This window comes from Strix uralensis, chromosome 2, assembly GCF_047716275.1.
Source record: "Strix uralensis isolate ZFMK-TIS-50842 chromosome 2, bStrUra1, whole genome shotgun sequence".
In the NCBI taxonomy this organism is placed as follows: Eukaryota; Metazoa; Chordata; class Aves; order Strigiformes; family Strigidae; genus Strix; species Strix uralensis.
This window is the reverse complement of record NC_133973.1, coordinates 33,326,216-33,353,511: the sequence shown is the minus strand read 5'-3', so window position 1 is coordinate 33,353,511 and position 27,296 is coordinate 33,326,216. Positions and strand designations below refer to the sequence as shown.

At 42.2% G+C, this 27,296-nt stretch overlaps 1 protein-coding gene across 4 annotated transcripts in view; it reads right to left on the bottom strand.

Moving 5' to 3' along the window:
• Nucleotides 1-832: 832 nt before the first annotated feature.
• EVA1C (eva-1 homolog C) overlaps nucleotides 833-27,296 on the bottom strand; it is a 40,035-nt gene continuing 13,571 nt past the window's right edge. For all 4 annotated transcript variants that reach the window (XM_074858193.1, XM_074858195.1, XM_074858196.1 and 1 more), the window contains exons 2-8: nucleotides 25,410-25,606; nucleotides 21,847-21,970; nucleotides 18,563-18,715; nucleotides 7,987-8,130; nucleotides 3,542-3,613; nucleotides 2,691-2,780; nucleotides 833-1,362 (exon numbers count right to left, since the gene is read on the bottom strand). In XM_074858193.1, the coding sequence (XP_074714294.1) occupies nucleotides 974-1,362; nucleotides 2,691-2,780; nucleotides 3,542-3,613; nucleotides 7,987-8,130; nucleotides 18,563-18,715; nucleotides 21,847-21,970; nucleotides 25,410-25,606 (1,169 nt within the window). In that variant the 3' untranslated portion in view covers nucleotides 833-973. The remainder of the gene's footprint in view (nucleotides 1,363-2,690; nucleotides 2,781-3,541; nucleotides 3,614-7,986; nucleotides 8,131-18,562; nucleotides 18,716-21,846; nucleotides 21,971-25,409; nucleotides 25,607-27,296) is intronic.

Below are 27,296 nucleotides of genomic sequence, written 5' to 3'. Positions count from 1 at the left end.
GCAACCATTTTCAAGCTTGCGCTTCACAAAATTTGCCAGCATGGGTAATGGTAGAATTACATCTTGGACAGGCATCTTCTGATGGTTGGATGGTGACCTTTTCCTTAACAACAGGCCACTGAAGGTCTCGAATGCAGATTGATTTTTGCCCTTATGTCCATGCTTCAGCAGTGCTTGTCTTCCTGGGGCTGGCCTTATCTGGTGGCTATGTGCTTTAAAAAAGAAGGGGTAGACTTGGAGAAGTACTGTGAAATCTCTCTACACCGAAGTGTGCCTGACTTCAGGTGCTGTTGCATTACAATCAAGAGGACTGCTGCTAAGGAAACTAATTCTCAAACCATGAAAATTTTCACTGAAATGCTGGGCAAATTAGTTTCCAGACCTCCCAGCCCAGAGAGGGACCCTTCTCTTTTCTTAAGTAACTGCCTCAACCGGACTCAAGTGAGCAGAATTTAACCCCCTTGTAGTCAGGATCACTGTTACCAGAGCAATGGGATTTATTAGGGAAATGTTGGGTTAAGAAAACAGCAGGAAAGCTTCAAGAACCTGTGTTTGCTTTGTCCTGCTCATGTTATTAATAATACTCATATTTCTCATCACTAGAGCACGTTCTTATGTGATTTGCAAGCTGCAACACACCAACTGGTTACAAGTGCCATACCCTAATGAAGAAGGTGTTTCTCCATATTATGCTGCTTAAATATTTCTTTTTTAATATTCCTTAACCTGCATATGGCAGTTGATCCCAAATTACAGTGAAAAGTCATCCATAACATAACTTAAAACTATGAAAGCTTGTAGATGTTTTTCACAGAATCATTTACAGACAGTCAAGGGTTTGAAACTCTCCTTTTATTGCATATATTTCTTCTTACTTTACAAATAATTATATGCATTGATACAAATGTTCCTTCACAGAAGGTACATTTCTTTTTTTAAAAAAAAGGGTAGGGTGTCATCCAAAATAAGCCATTTATTGTTCATTAATATAAAATGTATTCATATTTCTAGGAGGTGTCATATCCAAACCACTGTTCATCCAAATTTCTTGTATGATCTGCTCCCTGCGCTCTATCCTTTCGGCCAGTTCTGCTGCCTCTGTTGAATTATAACCTGGGTAAGAAGGTCTGTAAAGTCCCACTCTCTCATCCTGGATGTCTGAATCAGAGGAATCCTCCTCCTCCTCCTCATTTTCACTGTTCTCGTATGCTCTGTCACTTTCTGGCACCAACTGCTCCTTCTTTCTGTGCAATTTCTGGAGGTCATTCGAGCACGGCACGCAGATCACCAAAGCACACAGCGTGAAGATTAATCCCACGCAAACGCTGGACACAAACAGGAGAGCAGCTCTTTCAGGGTGATCTGAAATCAGAAAGCCAGTGCTTAAACACTTTACAAACTCTGCCAAAGCCTACCTACAAAAAAAGTCAGCTGCCATTTCCAAAGTGCCCTGCATTATGTAGCCATAAGAGTGCGGTGTGCTTGGGGGAGTGGGGGGAGGCTTTTTCTGTCACTGAAACCACCCTGCACTTGCAGTCTGAATGCTGTTGTCTCTGCCTCTTCAAATTACTGTGCAAAAATCCCAGCCTCTTAGTAACATTATAAAAAAAACATTATCCCATCTTTTTATTAGCAACTTACTAGCACTCTCAACCAGCTACCAGAAGCATGCCTTTATTTTTTTTTTTCCAGCCATCCTGCCAAAATGGGCCTTACCCTCATGAAGAGGGGGCATGGGAAGAGCAACTCTGGGCTCCACAGAGCCATGGCAGCATCTCCAGGCCAGGCTGGGTAAGGAACATTTTTCTTCCTTGACATAGTCTGAGATCACTTCTCAGTATAGCAACAAGTGAGACAGATGTGGAAACAGCCTTTCTCAGTGGGTTGTAAAAGCCAACCCTGGCTGCTCAGGGTGTTGCAAGGAGGTCTCAAGGGCGGTGGGGCCTGGCGGTTTTGGGGAGAGCTGCTGGGGGCAGCCGGGTGCTGCTGGCAGGGACAGTCTGTCTCCGGTGACGGCAGGCTGCGGCCACCCTTTGTGCTGGTGGGGGAAGCCCTTGCAACTGCTGTGGGATGATGCTCGACAGTTGCGTGGTTCTTGGTGTCTTCTAGAAGAGCAGCAATCTTAGCTCCAGAATCACTTCTCAGCATCAGTCTTTGCTCACTTCCAAAATTTGTGACTTCCGTGGTGTTCGAGATCTGGTGATTTATTTGCCTAAACAAAATTTGCCTTAGTGATACTAAGTCAAAAAACCTGCCATGTCCCATACCAGAGACAGCTGGATTTGGGCTGGGTTTTTTTTTGTTTTGGTTTTGTTTTTTTTTTTTACTGCTCCTTGATGATCCTTATATGTATGCAAACCAACATTTCCAGAAATAGATGTCTCCAGTGCTGCTCCCAGATCAGGACTAGGTTTTCAAAAATACTTAACAACCAACAGTCCCCATTGAAAATATTCATTAAAAAATATCTTGGCTGCAGTCTCTAAAAGTGTTTGGATCCTTCAAGATGGAAAATATTCTATAAATAACAATTATGCTGTGATTGTCCCATCCACAAGACTTTGATTACATTGTAATAATATTGTTACTATAAACAAGGGATTACCAGTTGTGACGTTCTGAGGTGATCTTCCCTTTTCCCAAAATGCCATGATCTAATGAACCAAACAATCTCAGCTTCATTCTCCTACCTCTAATGTATGCAAATGTAGCCAAGGAGCTGCTAACAATAATTCCCTCTTTCTTTGGAAGTCTTGATTCCTTTGGATCAAGGTCAACACCTGTGACACGAGGAGGCAAAGCAAATTCAATCATATCATAGATGATGAAGCTACTAAACTGATATTCACCCAAGAACTTTTAAGCTAACAAGTCCACCTAAAACACAGGCAGGCCAGTGCTGTGCCATAGGGACCTTGCAGAACATTAAACCAAACAACGGTTGATAAAGAAAATAAATATTGAAATAAAGTATAAATAAAGTATTGAAAATACTGACTATCTAGAAAACAGCAAATTTATTTAAAAGAATCTATTACACCTTGCCTATTCCTGTTAAGGTTTCTGAAATAATTTTACTTCATTAAGCTTCACAGCTCTCAAATGAACTTCCCAGCCCAGTCCTTGCAGTACACTCCCGTTATTAATGGCAGCAAATACACTTTAACCACATCATTAATTTTGTTGCCTTTAAGAAGAGCAGGTGTTGGCATAACTCTTAAAAGACTCTTCACCCTGAAACAACTGCAGTTTCACTTCTACTTTTCCCACGGTTCAACCAAAGTCAGAAGACAGCAGCTGGTTGTGCGTTTGGACGGGTCACTCCTTTCGCAGTGTTGCTGTGAGAGCAGGACCGTGCTCACGGGTCCCATCCTGCTCCCAGCCCATCAGGCTGCCCTCTGAGGGGAGGAGCAGCTGCCTCAGCAGGGTTTCGGCTACCTCATCCCACCCCCCTCAGACCAAGCTCTGCAGTGGGAAAACATCCTATTCCAATCAAAGACAAGAGAGAGCAGAAAACCGTATTTTTTTTGATGGTACATACCATCGTTCTGTTTGACAGAAGACTTACTATCGGTGACCGGGGGGTTGACAGCCATGAGGATAAATTTAGGAACTGAAAAGAAGAAAGACAAATTGTGTACTGTTAGTTTTAGGAACCAGATCCTCAGTTAATTACCAGTCCCATTGCTAACCCTGGGTTTATTAACTGGGTTTCTGACGGTGGTAGCGAAGGGATCGTAGCGGGTGGCTGTGCCCAGAGGCAGCGTGGGCAAGTGCCAGCCCTGCCAGTGTGTGCAAGCCTGGCCCCGGCGCTGCAGCCAGCCTGAGCTTCCTCAGTGGCCCCAAGATGCTCCCTCATGCCCGAAGGCTGGGAGTGTTTGCAGAGGTGGTCTGTGGTGCAGCCCCAGGCAGAGCTGTGCTGCTTATCCCCCTGTGCCAGCCCCAGTCAGGGCTGCTGCCGCTGCCTGCTGTGCTGCCTTGACTTTTACTAACATAGTTCTACTCTAACCCTGATGGCTGGCAAACAGCCCAGAAGGGCTGTGCCCAGCAACACATCCTCCTCCCTCCACCACCACCCACCGACCAGGCACACCACTGGGATGCTCTGGCATGGGACAGTGGCAAAGAGAATGCTGCTCACAGGGTTAGCACTGGCAGGGAGGAAAAGGAGGTGGGAAAGGCAATAAAGTAACTGTGAAGAAGACTGAAAGGAAGGTGAGGTGGGCGGGGAAGGGTGACAAGGGCAAGTGCGTCAGGCAAAGTGAGCCTGAGTGATGGGACACACAGGTAGAGAGCCAATAATTTTCACCTTAAGATGAGCAAAACACCGAAGGGGAGACACAACGCTGCAACTTCTTGCTAGGGACTAGTAAGGGCAGCTCTGGACCTGTGACTGGATTCACACACCTGCCTGTGTGGAGCTCGAGGAACATCAGTGCTGGGGACCTGCCCCCTTGTTTTCTGCCCCCTTGTCTTCCACTCCCCAAGGGGTGTGCCAACCAGTGGACAGGAGACAAAATTAGCCTATAAATTAAGGATAAACTGAATTTATCCTGAATTTAGTCAGATGTTAAACTGCATCTAGATACTTGGATGAGGATAGTTCACTGTAATTCCCAGAGAAATGTTTAAAGTCTTGTGTGACGTCCCCTGCAAAGCCTCTGAGACGAATGGCCACTGAGAAGGAAGGTCACAGGATGGGAAGAAATGTGCTGGGTGGGAGTGCGCTGCATCCTTCTCATTTCATTAATTTTTTCCCTTGATAAGTTTTCACACTCTTCTTAAAATAATTAAAAGAGCTAAAAGCAGGTGCATCATGCAGACATTGAGAGTTCACATATTCTGTGAATGGGCCCTTCAGATACCCAGATCTTGGCACTTGTTCCCTGTACTATGTGAAGGCAGACTGATTGATTTTCAGACTGATGTGAAAGGGGAAAAACAAGAAGAAATTTCAGGTATGAAGCTCACCTCTCTCCCACATAGAAACATTTGCCAATAGTGTTAAGGAAAGCTAAACGGAACAGAGGAGACTGAGGTTTGCGGCTTAGCATAGTTTTCATTTGAAAAACAACTAAAAATAGCACTTCTTTCTGAGCAGAACTTTCGTTTGTGTGTGGGCTCAAAGTCATAGCTGTTTTTCCTGATGAAGGAATTTTTGGGGGACTCTTAGCTCCTGTTTGCAATAGGAGGCCAAGAGAGATAGGGGAGAATTAGCTCATTTCTATTTTGGCTTGTACCTCATTGTAATTCTTAACAGTTTTCCTGTGGCAGAATATTTTTGTTGGTGCATGAGGCAGACAGTGAGCAGGTTGGTTTGTTTTCAGACTGCACTCCGAATTTGCAGGCCTGGCTGTTATGAACAATGTGCACGTGTTATGAACAACGTCCTGGGAGGACGCACCGTCCCCAGCGCCTTTGTGTGACCTGAAGCTCCTGTCGCATGGCCTGGTGCCCAGGCAGGGGCTCCTTCACCTGTGCTGATATTCCTCCTGCTCCCCTCCCAGGGGGAACTTCCCAGGGCTTTGCTTGCTACAGGACTTTGCTTGCTACAGCCCACGGCTTCCTATTGGGTTTGAACAGCTATTTAATATGCCATTCAGATATCTGTTGTAGAAGGGTGCTTAATTCAAAATGGAATGGACAAAAAAAGCTCCTGACTGCTTCCATTGTTAATTTCCGTCATGGATTCATTTCAGACATGAGGACTTTAACTACGATAGGCTACGTCAGGTCGCTGAACAGAATAACTGGTACTAGCACAAGGAATTTTTATCAAGATAATCACATCTATACTACAGCTTGTGCCAGCACTACTTTGTCAAATAGGGTAGGAGTCAGTCACCTACCACAAGCTGCCAAAGGCAGCCCACAGACAGACTTTGAATGGCATCCAGGGAGTGCAGATACAGCGGAGGGCATCAGGAGCTGTGGGAGGCTCCTGGAGTCCAGCCCCAGCAAGAGCCAGGAGATGTCACCTCATGCAGACATGAGATGATACTGAGCAGGTCATCAGGGGCATTGAGACTGTGAGAAACTAGCACCTCCTGGCTGCTGCTAAGTTTTCACTTGCAGGAATTAACTGCAAAAATAAAAATGCAGCCAGACACACCTAAATGGTTGCTGGCCACTGAGGTGGGGAGTATAATTTCTTTCACATTCCTGACCATGATGGATATACTTCCAAGTGTGGCATAGCCCTCAGAGAATGTGGTCTGCTCTGTTGTACTCCTGTCACTTCAGAGGGAGGCCTATTTACCTTATCTTGGGAAGCATCGGATTAGCAGGGATCTTCTAGTGAGGGGAAAGAATGTAAAATGTCATTCTGGAATATGCCCAAACTCTTCCCATGTTCACTAGATGATCTGTAAAATAATTAGACCTGCAAATCATTGGCTAATGCTTCAGATCGCACAGCTCAGTAGGATTTGGCAGAAGAAAAAGTCTTCAAAATGTGCCAGCAACACACAAGAACACTGTTTATTACCCACGTGTTTTTGCAAAACCACTTCACTAAATAACAGAACGCATAACATCACTGCAATCAAACATACACTGGTTTTCTAGTACACAGATGTGCAAGAAAGAACAGTCTGTTATAATTATCCTTACTCTAATTAAAGAGAATCTCATTAACTCATTCATAAAGTTACTACAGCATGAAGGCAAATGCACAATAATACAACGTATTAGTGCAAAGGCAGATCTCCAGCTCTCTTCACAAATATAAAGCTGAATTACTGCAATGCCTCTCACCTGACAATGAACTCAGAGGGAGACTGTAAAAGAAAATCTCTCATGGCAGTAAGGAAGCAGCCAGGACTCATTTTCCTCTGATCTTCAGGTACACGGTGATCTGGTAATCAATCCTACGCTGCTGTTCCCAAAAGCACGTCTCAGATAACCTGTGCCCTTTGCCCACTACTCACTAGAGATGCAGCAAAAGGACTCTATGATATGTCCCCGTGGAGCTACTGCTGTGCCTCCCTACAGACCAGAAAGAGCCAGAAAGGAGCAGGGCTGGCAGCTTTCCAAGCGGTGCACAGTAAGCAGAGCGGTAACTTGGTGAAAAAGCTTTTACGCATCTTCTGGCTGAAGCAGAGGAGTGTGAGAGACAATCACCCCTGACCCTCACACTTCCACCCCACAGCTAGCCAGCAGCAGAAAGCAGAGCCTGAGGAAATCTGTTCCAGGTATAAGAAATGTGCAATCATTCCTAAAAATGTGCAATACCAAAAATAAGGCACTACACTGAAGTTCTGCAATCACTTCTCTCTCACCTTTATTGATATTACACTTTGCTGTCCCACAGCCTTTGGTTCTGAGAAAAAAAAAAAAAAATTGTAGGGAATTCTGCTTTCCCTTGATGTAAATATATTAGTCTATGGTAAAGAATATGGAAAACTGTTCCCTCTTTGAGGAATGAGCTGAAGTAGGCTTCAGTCCTGCAAGGGATATATAACCTCAAACCTTTACTATTAGTGAGACTTTGCCCATGAGAAAGGAAATCCCTCTGCAAGGTTGAAGGCTGTAGGTGTGCTCATGTGAATCAGATTTCAAGACTGGGCTTGTACACACTGCTTCAATTATGCTGGATTGCTTTACCTGCACTGATGGCAGGCAATGCCAGGTTATTTTTCCTCTGTTGTGGGTGAATTCTGTAGAACAGAATCTTATTTTGATAGTATTTCTCAAAATATTAAAACACATACTTTATGTTTTACTGTCAATTGCACTTTTATAGGAAGAAAACCCTTAATGCCCGAGTTTACATTAGGTGCAGCTCTGTCCATGGGATTGTTCACCTATTTTCGTTGTTCTTGTATGTCTGTGTCACAAATTTCCTATGTTAAAAGGAAGGGAAGACTTAGGAAGCCACTGTGTACATGTGTGTGTGTGTGTGTGTGTCTGTGTGTGCACCATTTGGCATTGTTTTGCTTTGCAAGCAGAATGAGGGCTTTAAAATGATCATGCATTTGCTCTTACCACATGCATAGCTGACATTAAGGTATTTTGTCACTCCAGGGAGGCACGGACTTCCAAAATCCCGGCTAGTGACAACGATTTTGCATCTCTGTTTCCCATAACACCTTTTTGATAAAACTTCTAGCGCTGTGTAAGACACACAATCTGAAAGAAAAATACATACAATAAATATACAACACTGGTGTTAGCAGAAATGATAGCTGCTACATGCACAACTAGAGATATAAATCTGCTATTTATTTCAGGCATATGTTTGCCTAAGCAGGATTTCAGAATTAAATACTAAGATTTGTCAATGCAAGGAAGTCAGCTGCAATGAAAATGTGAACTCGCAGCAAGCTAACTACCTCATGCTGACTTCCAGGTGCACACTAAGGTTGCACTAAGATTTATGTCAAGCTCCAAACAAGGTGCCCAGTACAAGGCCTCTATGTTCCCTTCATGGTGACTTAGAAAAAATAAGCACATCCAAATAGCTCTCCATCTATTCCATCTCAAGATGAGTGTGCAAATAAAGGGAGATGCAATTCTGTTTGCAAGTCTTTCTCTTGGTCCCTGGGTTATTGAGATGGTTTCACTGGATGCCTAATTTCAGTTCAAGTCAGGTGAGATCAATTCTTGTGTGTCGCAACAGTTAGGGCTACAGTGAACTTTGGTGTATTAAAGGTAGCTTTTGATTTATTATGCCCGTCGCTGGCAGGAGCCATTCTGCCATGGCAAAGAGGTCAAAATGGGCTCAATATTTAACCAGGGGAACATTTGGCTTCTTCCTCCCATACCAAATTCCAGGCTGTTCTAGCAAGGCTGCCACAACAAGCCAAATTTGCATGCCTATAGCAACCTCAACGCATCTACACTGCACTGCCGGGTAACTCACATCATTTTCAAAGCAGCCTAAACTACCCCTGACTTTGTGCAGATGAAGAGTCCAGATTGCTGAACTTCTCCCAAGGTTCAGAGCAAGAAACATGCACTGTGTGTGAAAACCTGCCTTGCTAAAATCTACACTCGCAGTTGGGATTTCTTTATTCAAGATGTACACCTTCTACCACAGTTTATAAAAGAATAAAACTTGATTAGCAAGATTTTGCACTGATGCAGAAATTATTTGAGTGGGAAAATGTGTATGTCAGACAAACTTTAAAAAATCTGCTTTCAAAAAAGAAAAAAATGTCTCTAGATGTGATTAAACTCCTGTAATCCATATGTGCTAAACTCCAAGCCACAAAGCAAAAATTCCTCTTAGTTTCATTTTCTAAACAGAAAGTATGCATAAATTACAAGTCTGGAGTAAGTAATAGTTTTCTGAAGCTGTCTGCTTCCAGTCAGCAGTGTTTTATGACTTTCTGTGGATGATAGCTATTTCTCACTCTAGTCTTCTGAGGCAGGGACACTCTAGAGGTCTGAAAACATATTTCTCTGGGCATTAAAACAGTCCTTCTTCCTATAATAAAACTCAGATAAGGACAGCACCTTGTCACCTTCCAGCTGCTGAAGCTCATTTGTGCCTATTTAGAGGAAGGAGAAACAGTGTTTGCAAAGACATTCCAAAGGTTCCCCAGTCTTGTTTGAAAATAAGAGGTTTTAGACTGGAGTTCTTAACAAAGAAGACTGACATTTAATATATGAAAATGGGACAGGTTTGTGATTTTAAGAGTTAATCCCCTGACACAAGCACTAGATAAGTCATGTACTTGAGCGGAGCCATTGGAAGATACTGAGCTGCTCTGTTTGTTTGGCAAAGGGCTTGCAGGTTACCTTTGTATATGGATTTCTGGAAGAGCAACTCTTCCTTTGTCTTTTCAGAGACCTAAAATCCTAATGCCCATGTGTCCTGGGAGGCTGCTGAACAGGCAGGGAAGGCTGACCTAAAACATTGGGTGGTTCTGATTAAGTAACTGAACCATTTTAGTTTCCCTCCCTGGCGATTTTAGATGAGTAAGGATATATTTGGGTGGACATTTCAGGCAGCCAAGTAGCTTATTTTGGCAAGTACAGAAACAACTGAAGAATATCAGGAAGAATTATCAGATGATTCATAAATGAATGATTGGGAACACAACAGCAATCTGGCAAATTGAATTATGTTTTCTACAAAATTTCCTGCCCTGGAAGCTACTCACAGTGTCTTAAAAAACAGGAGGCCGTTGTGCTGATGGTTTTCTACAAATTCAGTGATACAGAGAGTACATGTTTCATTTTGCCTTTGGTAGATGTTTGCTCATGTTTCTGTGGGAGTTAATAGTTCCTTATCATCTATATTCATGTTGGATTTGGCTCCTCTGCCTGAGGAGCCAGTCATCACATGCCTGTGGGCTCTTGGCAGGCCAGTTTTTTGAGAATTTCCTAAGGCTTGCCTGGTGTCACAGGTGACTAAATGAAAACCAAGGCTGGCTTGCCTTTGCAGGACACCACAGATGTTAACTGGAAAGACTTACAACAAAAAAACTCCTAACAGCTTCCTGTGGTCTAACAACATTTTGGCTTTTAGTGATTCAGTCAAAAAATGTTCACTTTTTTTCTCTCTGGTTTATGTGGATCCTTGCTATCTCCCCATCAGCTCTCCTGGCAGCTACGATGCCAGCTGAGCAATGAGTTCAGCTTGGAGGAATTCTGTATACTTGGTACTGAAGGCCACTTTTTCAATGTCTGCAGCTTTGACTGTACAATCTCCCATGAGAAGACATCACAGAAGTGTATCTGCACCGAAGTCAGAGGAATCAGTGTGTGCTGAAGGGATGTCCAAGCTAGTTTCAACCAAACTTGCTTGGGGTCTAATAGCAATCCAGCTGCAGCAACGCAGAGCTCATGCTAGGAATAACTCATCTTCCTTTTGGTCAAACACCTTATTGCAGTGTCTGAATGTGGAGAGAATTCCATCAGTGCTGCATTTTGAGTAAATGAGTGAATGGTCCCACTGAATGGTCCCGAAGAAATCACCAATCAGTAGATGAACATAAATATGCAATGTGTCTTCTTTCTGAATATCTAAGTAATACTTGAGCTACACATATGTTTATGGGGCTTTCTAAATTGGTACCATATGTTTAAAATAAACTGCCTCTTGAAAGGCACGTTCCCAGTGTGCTAGAAGGCTGGTGGCATCCACCAACAGTGGCAGAAAAGGCAGTGATGTGCGGCTGGGAAAACACTCCATTCTTCATGCCTTTCTCCCATAGTTGCGTGCTACATATCAAGACTGTTGGTGGATCTTTTGAAACAGACACTTATATGGATGGCATAGAGATACGGGTGTCAAGAAGAGGTTCTTAATGCAGTAATAAACTATCAAATCTGACTGCAGCTATTTAACAGTTAAGAGTAGAAAGCCTTGTTTCTGGAGGACAAGCTTTCAGCTCCCTAATTAGCTTTGTTTAGGAAAGTTTTGGCATGCAAATGACATGCCATAAATCATGCAGGCTTTAATGAGAAGCAATTTGTCTTCTGGTTTCTTAAAGCTTCTCTCAACTCAGACAGAAGGAGCCTTCCCTCCCTTTCTTTCCATCCTGCCACACAAGACCTGCAGGTGATGGAGCAGCCAGAGCTGGCCTGAGTATCTTGTGCCAAGCTCTGGCAACAGCGTCCTGTCACACCCTCTCCAAACGTTACTAATTGTTGTTTTCTCCCACATCACTATGCACAGGGTGAGCCTCAAGACATGGTGGGTAGGAGATGTGTATCAAATGTAGATCAGCATGACGTAAGGTGCTGGTGAAGGACCAAGGGCACTCAAAAAAGAAACCCCTACACAATTTGTCACTCCAATACTGGAGCCCAGCTGCCTCTTGCTTTCATCCCAAACTGTTGGCTTATGCTGTTTTATGCTTTCTGGGCTGTGCCTACCCGCAAAAGAATAAGGAGCTTGCTTTTAAAATCAACTGAAAGCAAAGATTTCACACTACCAAATCGGGATGGCTTGTGCTTTGTGGAGCCCAAATATCAGCTCTGGGGATAAGAATTGACAAGGGGAAACTATGGAGTTTGGAGAAAGCTAAGGCTGCAGACTCTTAAAGAAAGTTACCATAATAATATGGTAATTTATGCAAGAGCATGGCACACAGGGTCCTGCCTATGCATCAGAAAAGGGCCATTTGAACCACTGATTCTAGCAAAAGCACACAATGTGATCAGCAGCACTTATGAAAAGTGTTGCTGGTACCTTTCTATTCCAGGTCCAAGTATTGTCAGTAAACAAGGCAGTATGATATGCTAAAAATACTACTTTCTGCCAGCATAGGCCATTCCTTAGAAGTGAATACAACACCAAGGCTTTCTGAAAAGCTGCACCCTCTCTCTCCCTCTCACTGCAGTGGCTGTTGTGAGGCCCTTGTAAGCCTGCATGAGATTAGCCCATTGCTTGGTTTTATTTACAAGCGGCTCCGAAGTTCAGAATTCAGTCTGTAAGTATTTCACACAACCCCCGCCCCATGGTCCTTCTCTCCTTCTTGCACATGCATATGCACAGAGTGGGAGATCCATCTGCCAGCATGAACACCGAGGACAAGAGACAAGTGGAGCTCCATGCTCACTGACAACAGCAGGGACCAGACTCCCTCTGCTCAAATGCTTGTTGCTTTGTCTTGCACCATTTGGGTCAGCATGTACACAGGCAGGAGTTCCTTAGCTTGTTTTAGACTTGAGTGCCAAGTATACTTTTCCAAACAGTTCAAAAATCTAAGTCAGAAAAAACTACACACAAGAAAATCCCTGAATTGCTAGTAAAAACATTAATGGATGAAGTGATGTGCGTCTGAGCATGCTTCAAGCAACTTCAAACAGCTGCTCAGTCAAATGTGACCTTCCCTTTTCATCTCAGCAGAAAGATAACTGGACTCTAGAAACGGTGGCTGCTCTCTTCTTCCCTTCAAACAATCTCTTCTCATTCTGCCACTGCTTTGAACAACTTTTCTTTTTGGGGAGCTTTGTCTTGACAAGATTTGTTGGGGTCAAGGGTCCCTACTGGCACCTTCTGGGGTCCAAAACACCTACTAAGCTTCCCAGTTTGCTCAGGCTGACACGGACAAGGAACTTTTCATATCTGATGTCTGCACATAGACTTAAGGATTTTTGTGATGGAAGCAAAATTGAACAATTTTATCCTTACTTTTGCATCCATAAAATTCAGTTGACTGTTGTCTCCCACACCTAAAGTGGCAAGGCACTAGTGGCAGAAGCTGCAAAGGGAGATGTGAACCTAGCCCATGTCCCTGAGCCCTGGTCCTGCTACAGAACAGTGCCTCTGCATCTACCCCGCTCACACCATCCCTCTGCCTTCAGAGCTGGAGCACATTTGCTCTTTCACGGTGTTCCTGTAAGAGGTCCTATGCTTGGTTACTGAAATAACTGCTCTGCAGTCTCAGGTTTCTTCCATTCAGGAGCCTGCCACTTGCATGACTGCCCACAGGGCTTGTGTTTGAAATCAGTCCCTTAGTTAGCCACGCACATGATGCTCTGGAATGGAAAGGAAACCCAGGCCTTGAACCAGTGATACTTGCAGTCAAAAAAGGACTGTGATTCTGTGACTTGGTCACCTTCTCTGTAGCAGCTCTGAGCTACAGGCTTTTGCTTCTTCCCCCAGCAGAGGACTGGGCTCAGTGTTTCTGTTAATTGACTAAGTGCTCCTTGAAGTGTCTGTACTTCAATATCCAGTATTTCCTAGCTTTTGGTCAACTTACATGGTTTGTGTTTTATGGCACCTAGAAGTCTATAGCTAGCATGAACCTAGTAACTTCAGTGTGTAAGCATTTCCAGATCTGCCTATACCCATTTGTACCTTTACTTCATTTACATCTGCTCTCAACAGACATATACAAGGGACTGGCTCACACTAGGAGGACACGTCTTAGTAAGAGAAAGAAACCAAAAGCTTTTCAATCCCTGTTAGTGATTAAGAGATGTAGGCCTTTTGAATTGTACGCAATACTGATACAAAAAAAAAAAGGGGGGGGGGGGAAGGAATCACAGTATCATAAAATACTGTTATATAACAAAATCATGACGCCTTATTGGGCTGGAAGGAACCTACAGGATTTTGGAAATCTCTCTTTCTTGCCCCGCTAACACCCCTTCTGCATAGCTGAATGCCATTTCACTGGGAAGAGGGGATTAGGACAAAACCCAGCTCCAGGGTATGTCATGCCATGGTGCAAGCTGTGATGACAGTACCTGAATTCTCCACCTCCCCTCTCAACCTCCCAAAAGTGGGAAACAGGTAAAAGAGAGGGCTGTGCTGGACCCTACCTTCCAGCAATGAAGACACGTAACTCAGGGCTCAGATGGTCATTAGTGCTCAAGGGAATGCACATCTGACCAGCCAATGCACATCCAGGTGAAATTTCTGGGAAGGACGTTTTAGTGTTCTAGCCTGCAAGCTGCAGCTAGAGGCGACCCACTACCAAGCCTTCTTTCAAGTACTTTCTTGTATTAACAAGAGTAATTTACAGTTTGAGAAGTGTTTGTTGACCTGAATCTTCCTTGTACTCTCTCTCTATGGCAACCTGTTCTGGCACAACTCTTTAACTTCTTTTGGCCAATACATTTTCTCTTTCTTCACCCACATGTTAGTACAAATATAAAAGAGATAATATGTCACAAAGGGCAACAACTCACACAGAAATTAACTGCAATGGTTTCATGCTTTGGTGCTAGACACAATAGATTCCTCTAAGCAGAAACATCTGCTACAAAACTGCACCCAAAAAAGTTTTTGTTTTCCTGTGAAATTTTTTATAATCTTAGTAAAACAGGGAAGTTACTTCCTGTAAAGTCTGTACAGTCTTAACAGTGCCAGTTATTTGAACAGCTGCAGAAGCAGGACACTGCTTGGAGTTTTTTATTTTTCTGCAATGATCCAGAGATCTTATAATGGAAATAATTCCTTCTGCTGCAATGAACTCTGTTACTTATGGTAGGAGCTTACTTTGCAGAAGAAACTTTCCTGAAGGTAAAATATCCTAAAATGCCAGGAGACAAGATTTTACTCACTGTTCTTTGAAGTGGGCAACGGTGACCACTCATAAGAATGAATGGTCTTGATGACAAGTTGGAGAGCAAGACCAGAGACATGTAAAAATACCCTATTTCAGTTTGATGGTGAAAGTTATTTAAAAAAGGAAAAATGTTTTATAGTGATCTTATATGGAAATTTCACATTCTTTGACAAATCCTTCCTCTCCCCAAACTGCATCAAGCAAGATGAGTTGTTCTAAGCACAGCTTTTTGTTTCTGGTCATTTTTAACAAAAGCAAGAGACATTTTGAAATGGACGGTGCAAGTTACACATATAATTAGGCATCAGTCCTAGGACTGAAGTAGTGATGTCTTATCAGCTGCAGTACACGTTAGAGAGTTTCTTGTACTCACACTAGTTCAAATCTTTACCCAGATTCAGATTTTCTCTTTATCTGAATCAGAACAAGGACCTGAATCTATGTCTCCCTTAACCCATCCTGTGTGGGTTTTTTACTTGGCTTTGTCTTGTTCCATTGTCTAGGGTAAGCAAGACTTAACCAGACCAGAGGACAACTCTACTATAAAGGCTTTATCTAGCAGGAATGACACCATGATGCCATTGCTCTTCTTTCTCCTCTATATTGAAAATGGCACCTAATTTACATTACTAAACTGGCTCAGAAAACTAGTTCCAAAAGGAAGTCATGCTAAATGTTGAGCTGAGGCTCAGGATCCTACAAGTGCTCCGAGGCCACACAGGTATCATCAATACCAGAGATGGATTTATATACTCTATTTCCTATATGGAGAAGAGCCTTTATACTAAAGAAATTTTATGTTTTTCTGTGTTCCCTTTGAAGCAAAGCTTCAAAAATCTCTCAGCTGATTTGATAGACTGTTCACGGAAAAGCAATAGTTCAGAATACATCTGTCTCAGTCCAAAGATGATATTTGTCATTAACTGCTTATCAGTTATATTACACATAACATGAGGTCACCAAAATCTAGAGAAGTATCTAATTAATTCAATACCCAGTACTCCTAGCAGGACCATATCAAGTATGGATAGATGCAAAACTCTTGAGCTTCACAGAGACTTCCTATGCTTGCCGTTAGGACATACAGATGACTTCTCTTCTGCATAGTACTAAAAAAACCCACTTCACAGTTTTCCTGCGATGAAGTGAAAGAAATGGAAAGACTCAAGCACTGCCTTTAGGCTGAGATGCACAAACGTGGGTAGAAACAACAATGGATGTATGTTGGAGCAGATTTAGCTTTTGGTGTAAACATATACAAGTACATGGACTGTGATTCAGGAATGAAGAGCAGCTGAAGTAAATTTTTTAAATTGTCTCAAATCATTAAATTCGCATTGACATCCAAATTACCATTGCTTTCCCCGAAAGGTACACAGATATTTAAAAAGTCTAATCATGTACTCACTCACATCTGTATATGCTTAAATAACCACATAAATAAGATTTAATCTTGAGATGGATAGATCTGGAATCAATTGGATTTGTCTCCTAAGTGCTAAGTCTTTTGTGATAACTGAATGTGTACTCCCAAGCCACATAGGCGCTTTTGAAAATTATACTCATCGCAGAGGGTTAGTGGTACCATGCAGGAAGAGGCCAAGCACTTTCATTAAGTAATGGGAAATGTATACAATGATCTACCTTCTACAGATCTACCTTGTGTTTGTCTTAGGTTTTACACGCTCTCCTATTATCACAGTTTTAGGTTGCGTTATAGAACACAAAACCAGCAACAGCCAGTGTGCTTCTCAAGAGGTGCTCGTATGCAGGGGGCCACAGCAGAGAGTTTGTCCTGTTACAAATTCTTTCTCTGTTTATACTGGGAAACTTTACCCAGTAAGAAGGGTTTGCAGTATTCTGATCTGTGAACTGTAAGTGCTGACATTAGAGGCGAGTGAGTGATTTCTGGAGGTGAATGAAATGCAAGAAGCAAGTATGATGGCAACCTTTCTTGATCAGCTGAGCTATCTCTGCTCTGCCTTGTGTCATACACTAACGCCACCATCATGAAGGATGTATGGGCTTGTCAGAAACCTGCTAAAATGTTTCTTCCACAGAAGGTAGCAAAGGTAAAGTCTGTGTGAAGGACCACACAAGACAGACAGTGTGAAACACACACCTGGTAATTTTAAATAGATTCTTGTCTAAGAATGGATTACAATTTTCAGCCAATACATTTTTAATAATATCTATATAACTAAATAGAAACATTGTCTTGCAGACAAATGGCTTTTAAGACTAATTACTGATCTCTTCTTGACCTTCAGAGATGCTTCTTATAGATTTTACTTGTAGCATGTTTCTTAGCAGTAAAGTTCAGCCTTTTCAGAGGGCTGGCATCAGTCATATAAATCCTTTCCTGTGTGGTATTGAGGGATTTGAACAGCACACCTATCTTGTGCTGGCCTGCTCTGTGGCATGAAAATTTACCTTCATACGTTCTGTGTCAGCCACTTGAACATATTATTCATACAAGCATCAAGGACCGTCACAACCACATGATACTATAAATTTAAATATTTAGTGATAAAAAGTGAGTCATAAGTCATTAATCATACACCAGCTGAGACTATACAGTGAAGTCAATGACTGGTTATCAATGCAGACCATACACTGCTTATGATATTTTGGGTTCTTTAACCTATTCGGAAGGGAACGATCTGTGCCTGTAAGTGTTCACAATCTGACCAAAGGAATATTAATATTATAGCAACAATAATATATTGTTTATATATAAATTACTAGTTTAGTGACATTATATATTAATATATATATGTATTGGGGTGCACCTGTACCAGTAAATCAGTAGTGAGAGGGAATGTTTCTGGCACTGCAGCACAGTGCCAGGCATTTGGCCCTGCACCCATCTGGCCCAGGCCAACAGCATCCTCTCAACAACTCCCCATCACATCTGAGGAGCTAGCGCAGGCCAGGGAGCGGCCCCAAGAAGCAGTTTGCATGCAGTCATCCTGCTCTGGAGGGTAAGAGTTTAGTACTACATACATAGGACGTTCCTGCCTGCTGGACTTGGTGCCAGAGAGAAGTCCTAGGCACATTTCATTTTCTAGTACCACCAGTCTTGAAGTCTGGTCATACAACAGCACCTAAAGCAATGGACCCTGACCTATGAACCCTATCCTTACAGTCTGCATTTAAGGCAAGGAAGAGCTGGCAGAAACAGAGATCAGAGAAGAAGGTAAGAAGAAGAACAGTAAGACAAGGTGTCATGACACTCGGGTTGCCTAATCATTGTCAGAAGTTGGAGAAAGAAGAGAGGCAAACAGCTGATATTTAGTATACGTCACCTAAGTTCCAGACAGCCAAGAGAACTAGAGTTTTTGATGTTAGTCATACTAAGGACTGATTAACTATATGAAAGTTTATTACTTTGCTGCATTTCCTACTCAGTATTTCTCCCTCATACTGGGCAATTCGTTTGAGTTTCAGAAATAATCTCTTATATTTCAATCACTGGCATTTTCAAAATGCCGTTGCTCTTGCACCTGAAGTTTTCTCCCCATCTCCTTCCCCCACTTCTCTGTGCACCTGCCTGGAGAAGGTCTATCAACAGTGTAAAAACATACCAAAGCGGGGGACATGCTCCACTTCTGTCGAGCAGACGTTCTCCTCGTGTGCCCATCTGCCATAGGTGGCAGAGTAGATGATAAGGAACTTGGACTCCTGACAGTGGAGTTTCAGTTCCTGGTTTTCACATGCTGATTTGGTTTTGTATTCAGCTAAAATAGAAGCAAATAACAACATGGTAGCATGAGGCAATTACTCAGCTGGACTGTTAATAGCAAATAGCAGCATGACAGAAAACAGCTTTTCTGCAAGTTCTGTTGCAAGTGATATGTGGCACTATTACAACCAGAGATAAAGCCAATAGCAAAGTGGAGTGTTTCCTCCAACTGAATTGTTCCCATATGACTACCTAAAGCCTCTGGCTCCTTTTGGAAAGGAATTAAAAAGTTAATTTTTGCCAATCTCCTCTCCCCGTGGAACAGCCTCCCTCCTTCCTGTATGATTTCCTGGCTTGCTTTCCACTGCTACTCAGTAGGAGAAGCCTTGTCCTTTCCTTTTGTCTCTCCCTGGGACAATGTTGCATTCTACGCCTACTTCAGATGCCCGCCTGAGTGCTGAGAGCCTCTGACCACTCATCAATCACAGGGATGGCTGGCATCAACCAGTGCCACTGTGTACAGCACTGAGCGAGCGCTGAAGAATGGGAGGCACAAAGGCATGGGGACGGGCTAAGTATCCGGAGCCAGACAGTGCTCTTGGCTGTATTTGCACAGCTCCACCAAGGTCAGTGGGTTTCCCTGGGCGTGACTATCCAGCACGGGCTCATTTGAAAGTTTTACTGACAAAGCGATGTGAATCAGGAGCCTGAGAAAAATACACCCCCTCCCTTTCTCAGCTGGCACAAGCACACTGGCAGCACGCTCAGCACAGAGGTGGGGAAGCCAGTGAGATCGTCTTCCAGACAGCCTGGTTTATCCCTCCTAGGGAACTGGTTAACATCTGCCATCTGGCCAAGGCCATCTTGCTGGCCTAAGCAGCCGTTCTGCTTGCAGCATTTTACCACTCAGACCTTCCTGGTCTAGGTATGTGGCAAACCTTTTTACTGCAGATAAGACCAGGGAGAAGAGTTTATTCTGCTCCATTTTTTTGTCCTTCAAAAATGTGAAAACAGGAAAAGGAGGTTCCTGAGCTGAGCAGGAGAAAAGGGAAACCTTATTGTTACTGAGTGGTATCCCTGTGAGTGGAGTGTGGGTGTTGGTGCTAGGGGAACTGGAGAGAGAAAAAACTCCTATCTATTCAATACAGAAAACATTATTATTTCATTTCACAGAATCACAGAATCATCTAGGTTGGAAAAGACCTTGAAGATCATCTATTCCAACCATTAACCATTAACCTAACACTGGCCATTCTCAAAAAGAATTTTTCAATAGAACAGATAAAAAAATGGGTTAATGTTCTTGGTAATAGTCCAGTTTTTTCCATTCGAGTTCATCAGCAGTCACAAGTTTAGGTCTAAAAAGAGTGGTTTTAGAAAACAGTTGACCTGCTGCAGACTGTTACTTCTGCAGAAGCACCTGCCATAACGTGCAACCATGAGGACCATGCCAAGAAAACAGAGGCTCTGACCCAAGGGCTGATCAGCCTAAAGCTGGGCACTGTGTCTGTATGGCTGTGCTCGTGGTTGCTGGAGAGGAAGTACAGACAACAGAAACAACCCCCCAAGTGGTGTAAGACAAGGGTAAGAACAAAACAGAGACCTCTGCAGAGACACAACAACAATATTTCAACAATATTTCTAAACAGATTAAAAACTAAGGGATTCAGGCAATTGCTTAAGTGCCCACTTGAAGGCAAGGAGACTGTAAAACATACTTGAAGTTACACTCAAGTGATTTCCTGAGTAAGGATGTTTTCCACAGCCAAGCCTAACAATATTGGTATCTTACCTACAAATACAAATTTCCTGTCACATGAAATCATGTAATTTGTACTGGTACTGGACTATTCCTCAATTCTGAAGGCAGCACTTGCTGTTAGTTTGACCAGCTTTTGTAAAACTCAGATCACTGAGAATATTATAGATTCAAAGTAGCTCACTTCCAGTGGGAAAAATATTAAGCAGCTCATAAAAGTAACAAACAGGATCACAATCCACTTTTGATTAATAGAAAGAATTTCTAATGACACAGACAATGATATGATATTCAAGTTCATCTACTATTAATAATGCATTAATTGTAATATGTAAAAAAACCTACTAAGATAATAAACCAGATTATTAAAATTTTAAATTTCAGACATTTTTTCTCCCCCTAATGATCAGCCCAGTAAATCTTGCTGGGAGTTCTTGTGTCAGTGCTTTGCCAACAGTAACATCTGCCTACTTCATTCCCGTATCTCTGCTCTGACTTCAATACTCTGCATAAATTGGGCCTTCAGTTTGCTTGCCACTGCTGCTCCTATTCCACCAATGATATCTATCTTAATGCTCTGATTAAAGAAAATCCCTATTGTGCTTCCTCCTTTGGTTTTGGGATGGTATTTCTGAGTTGGCTGGTGAACCTACCCATAAATCATCATTTAACTATTTTCTTTGGGACCCATTTCAGCCACACTGGGGATTAGCTGCCAAAAAAAGCTGAGCCCCCAGGCTACTGGGGCTTGTTCTTATATACAATAGCAACAAGAAAAACAATTTAAAACCACCAATAAATGAAACCTCATGATGATTGCCTTAATCTTTCTTACACTTTTTTCACGTTTACAAAGTGAATTCTCTTTGAGGCAGAATTTGTCCGTTTACATATCAATGTCAATTACTTGCACAGAATACAGGTTATTCTATAATGAAATTCTGTAATAAAATTAGCCATGCATGTGTATCCTCCAGCCATTATTCTATAAATGGGAGGTAGCAACAGAGAACCTTTGAAAGCTTTGGTCCTACCTCCTTAAACATTTTTTGCATATTCCTTATATAATATCTTCTTCATCATTTGGATCCTTAGCCCAAGCATCTGTTTTTGCTGTTCAGCTCTATCATTCTAATATGACATTTTCATTGCCATCTCTTTAAAAATAATTTCCAAATCATTTTTCTTTTCTAGTCTGCTGACATCTGACTCTGCCAAACTACACTGGTCATTAAATTGGCAGCAAGCACACTGAAGTTGCAAATACAATGGAGAGCTAAGGTAAAGTAGAAAAAAACAACTTGCTATTAACCTAAGAGTCTCAAAACTTCACATGGATTTACGCAAAGCCTTGTGCAGTGGCATTTTAACCAAAACAAACAACAAAATACACACAAAACCACATTTGCCTGATGTGGATTACTTACTAGGTTTGCATTTAAAGGAGACAAGGAGGAATTTAGTGGTCCCTGGACACAGATCAGGTCCAAAAACCCGACTATTGACAAGGAGCTGGCAGGATCTCAGGTTTTGGCATTCATCCAGTACTTTCTAGAACAACAGGCAAAAAGGATAGGCTTGAAAACAAGGTATGAAGCTATATAGCAATGAGAACACTTAGTTGTACTTCGTTCTATACAGGAGAGAAATCATTCCTTCATAACTTTCTGGCTATAAGCATGTAAGAAACATCTGTATCACTGGATTTAGGCCACATCTCTACTGGACTTTAGATCATGGCCAGGTATATGGGAATAGCGATGTCCATGGCAATTTAGGATGTTACCAATTTGCTGTTGTTTGTCACTTTTCCCTCTGCCCCCAGAAGGTCAGCCAGATCTTGCTGTGTGCCACCACAGCCTCAGTGGTGCTTGGGACTCCATGCAGAGCCCTGAGCAAGTGGGAACACATTCAGCATTCAGCCCCCAGTCTCTCCACTGACACGTCTGAGGCACTCACACACTCCTGATAGCATTTATAGGAGTGCAATGTCCAGGTGAAGCATGGTAATTCAAAAAGATGTCTTTTTAACAATTTCACCTTGACCTACTTAAGTTTACCTGATCATGCTCTGTAATATCTTCACTTGAAAGAGTTCTAACTAATGACTTGGTGTGCTTAGTGACACTTAATCACAACCCTAGCTTTAAGCCATATGTAGGACCTCCTGCTTAAGGGGCGCTTCTTGCTTGCAGTTACACACATTATCAGGTATTTACTTGACTTGCCACTTGAACAAATTTCAGAATTAGTTTGATCGGATAGCTCAGATGTGCCTGTCTATCCTAAGTCTGCTTGTCTTTTTTTTTTTTTCTAAATGCTGTTCTAAGGCCATATCTACCCCGGATTTTTTGGCCCAGCAATATACCATGGTTCTTACTGTGCTGCTTCACTTGGAGTGGCAACAGAGGAAGACAATAAAAAGGTCAGTAGTGTTAAATGCTAAGGGGCACATGAGCCCTCTCCAAGTTCAGCAAAAGGACTGAGTAAGTCCTAGTGCTCACATTAGAGCTCCCACTTCATCAGCAGTTTTGGAGCTGTAGCTATAGAAAATGTGAAGACATTGCCCAAGATGAGCCTGAGACCAGTTTTTAACACAGTCACAAGCCAAAGCACCTAAAAAACCCCCAGTTTAAATGCAGCAGTGTACATATGAAATTCTTATTCACCTTCAAGGCCCAGTTTAGAGAGGGCTTTCTATATGCTATTTTTGGATAGTCTATGTTGTTGTGGCTGTGATTCTTAATGTTTAAAATCACACCAGGCTGTGATAAGGAGGGTGTTGTTTCTGGGTCACCCCACTCTTAACAGGAGTAATTAAGATACCATTCTCTGATGCTTTTCGGTACCCCCATAAGATCTATGGGAACTTTTGCCTTGTTTCTCATCAGAAGGGGTCTCAGTCATACCAAGAGGCCAAATCACAAATTTGCCACTGTGATAGCATAAGCTGCACTCTTGTTTCCAGGCTGAGAGAGTTGGCAGGGGCTGAATCTCTCCTGTCATCCCTGGAAGCCATCCCTCCCAAGCAGAAATGATACACATTGGCAACACATTGCAGTGATCCTGTAACACTCTTGCTGTTTTATTCCCATTGGTAGAAGAGGACTTGCATCCAACGCTTTCTGAGCATTAAGTGCACTCTAAAGAGTTTAAAAGGGAAGGAAAAGCACAGCAGACTTAATTTGATCAGCCAGTCAATTCTTCTTTTACAGAGTTGCAAGTCAAACAAATAACTCCTCCTTAATTAGGATGGTTCTGGAACAGGCCGGTGAAATAGAGTTACATTTTTAGTAAGTGGAGATAGCTGTCCCCTCCTACTGAGTCACCTTCTGTTTGCACCTGAGCTAAATTATCGCCTGTGCATCTGTTTGTATTTTCTCCTACTTAATGCAAACAGCAGTCGCATTTTCTATCATGTTGCTGTGCAAAATCACACAACCACAAAAGCAAACAATGATACTGGTAATGAGATAACACAGGGCTGTTAATATCTTGGGACAGATCTAACTCTGCAGTGATCCTTTTAATAGGAGGTCACTGTAAAAAATGCCTGTTATGTTTTCTCCCGGCTGCAGGGTAGCATCACGCCCTATTATGCAGACTGCAGATGCAGTTCCAAAGGGAAGGGCAGGAGGAATGAGATCACTGGTGCTCTTTTCTAAGAAATCAGTTTACAGGATGTGTCTCTTCTCCTTGACAGAACCGGAACTCCCCAAGATGCAGAGCATTCGTATCTCTCACGTTCATGGCCTCGTCAAAATGCCTTCATGCCTTTGATCAGTGACAGTGCCTGAATGATGATGATAGTTTATACAACAGTTATCCCATGCTGTGTTTATTATATTCAAGGGAAAAAACTGTCCATGGCGACCTCACAAAGGCACTCACAAGCCTAAAATAATCATTGGTGTTACTTCACTGTAGTCAGTAAAATGTCATCAAGGATGCATCTGGCCTACTGTTTTTTGGTGGAGAGATGTACTTTCACATGGCCCATAGGTCATGTCTGGAATGTCTTTAGAAGTTGCAGTACAGCATGGGCAAGCCACACTTATGAAACTGCCCTAATATTGCTTCTGGAGAGAGGATATTACTGCCAAACCACTCTGTAGAACTCTTCAACTCAGTAGTGGTGGGAACAGACCTGTTGTCAAGAAGCAATGTGTCAGCTGCAAGCACAAATGCTGCAAGCTTCATCAAAGCTTCTATAGAGCACTTAACAATAGCTTCACCGACAGAATGTGTTCAGATTCCATTGACTACTCATTTTTGCAATGATTTACTGAATTTGGCCTAACACTGGGCATTTTCACTATGATGAAACAAGCCTTCGATAGCACTGTAAGTCAGACTTTCTAAGCCTTGTTACAAAAGACTCCACAGCAAAAAGTAAATTATGAAGCATAAATCATTTTATGTTACACTTAAGCGGGCACAGCAAGCAAACCATAGGATATTACTTGTGCATTACTATTAATCATGCATTCACGGAAATGCAGCTATCTGCAGAAGTTTTTAAGATCTGCTGTTTAGCTGTCACAATGCCTTTTCAGTGAGTGAAAATAGGCATGGAAGCCAAACACCAACCAGAATGCCATCTTACTCAGTGGATTTGTAACCCAGTTCTGCCCAATGTTTGTATCCTCTACTGAGGACGAGGAGGGCCTGTGTGATGGATTAAGACTGGTCTGCTCAGTCATGACCAGCCCTTTATTAGAAGGGAATTGATTATTTTAGGGAACTGGGGTTTCCAAAGCAAGGCTCATCAAAATAGAAGGCAAGCTACAAAGCTTTCACAATCCTATGGTAATATCCTGCTGGCCAGACAAATCCTTTCAGTTGTAATACTTCTGATGGTAAACTGACATAGACACAATGTCATTTCATTCAACTTTGTGAACACTTGCCATTTTCACACACCATAGTTCACCACATGGAAACCGTCAAAAACATTTTGTGCATTAAGAACCTTTACAACGTGCGATACCTGCAAAGAGGTGGGTGCCACACAGTTTATGGGTTCTGTCATCCTGGTTTCAGGCTCCTGAGTACTACACATGTGGTAGTCTTGCCCGTAAAATGCTGACTGAACACTTATTGTTGAATGCCGAGGACAGTGCAGACTCAAATGTTCCCCATCGCAGGCATAGGCAGTATGATTTTGCAGAAGTTTGGTTAGGTAACCTAGAAAATATTCAGCTCTGTTACAACTAGTATAGGAAATGACAAGCTCGTTAGATAATAAGAAAACCACAATCAGTCTCTGGAAAGGGCATTGTAGTCAAGGTTATACGTATGGCCCGCTGCCACACCACATGGTTCTGTGAATGGCTCAACCTTTACATGCTCGTAACACTCAGGTCTGGAAAACAAGAGGTCGCGTGGCAGTGAGTCAGAGCCCTACCAGCACTCCAGCAGCAGCACTACGCTGGAGATGTCATTTCACAGGCAATAAATGGGCTCGGGCCCTTGCCAGTCATGGTTGCTAACAATCCCTGGGCGTGTTTGCAGAAGTCTGAAGGGCTATTACTTGATTTTGTCAGCTAGACTCTTGCATTCCAGCTGGCTAAGGTATTCCTTACACCTGGTCTTAAAATGATGCTTTGCACTTCTGGGCTCCTAGGCAGTTGTGTTTCACACAAGTTATAACAAAAGTGATTCTGTATCACTGAATCAGATGCTAGGATAGCAGAGGAAAGGTGGTCCATCAGTACTGGACACCATAGGTGCTGGACAGAAACCCAGAAGTAATATACATAGAATTTTGTATTTGCTAGAGAGTTTGTCAGTGTTACCAGGAGAGGGAGAGGTAGGATCTGTATGCAGCTGTCTACCTGTACCATCTGCTTGCATCTTCCAATAAGTAAGTCCATGAGCAGCAGAGCTAATAATTGTTTTGCTGATTTGTATTTCACTGTGTATTGTCTCTTTAGCCAAGATTTCTGTTATCACCACAAATATTTATAAATTTAATCTCCTACTGCCCTTCTCTCTGTTCTGCAGAGTTCTTTAATGGAAACATGCAGGCTACTACCTTTGACAATTACAAATTAGCCATTGTGATAAGAAACTACTAGGGGTAACTTAATTCAAAGACTTTCCTCACCTATACTTATGAAGCTTTGATATCTCTACCACTCTGTCACACTTGATTGAAATCGATCTTTAAGCAGAAAAGGTTTGTGGGTGAAGGGGAAGAAGCAGCGTAAGGGACAGAAGAGATACAAGATACAAAATACCAGTCCATAAATAAAGCAATATCCTTCCCCATTCCTCACCCATAAACACATGGAAATTAGATGCAAACCCACTTTTTTTCCCCATGAGTTTTATGACAACCCAATATACTACAATCAAAGTAAATCTGTTTTCTCTTCCACTATTAGCCAAACTTTTTATTAATGTGCAGACAATAACTATATTTGAATAGTTTCCTTATTCTTATACATGCATTCAATTTTGTATAATTCCTCTAAAATCAATTCCCAACTTCTAGAACACCAAGTTAATCCACATTCACATCAAAAAACCCAAACAAAATTCTCAAGACCCAACATATTAAGAAAGCATGATTTGATTTATTTGAGATTTAAGAAAAGATTTGTACAAGTTTTAAAACTGAGACCATGATTATATATGTATCTTTTTTATTTCAAAAATTATATTTTTCCTATCTTTGTGTCTTTTCCAAACATATAATTGGTCTAATTAAAGACAAAAGCAAGTATCTTCTCCTCAGAAGCCTTGCTTACACCACTGTGGTGACAGCAACATTATTACTGTTAAGTATAATGGAGAAAAAAATGAAACCATATTTTCTTATTTTGGTGGCTGAATGAGAATGACAAGGTTTTTGTTTAAAACAAAAATTAGT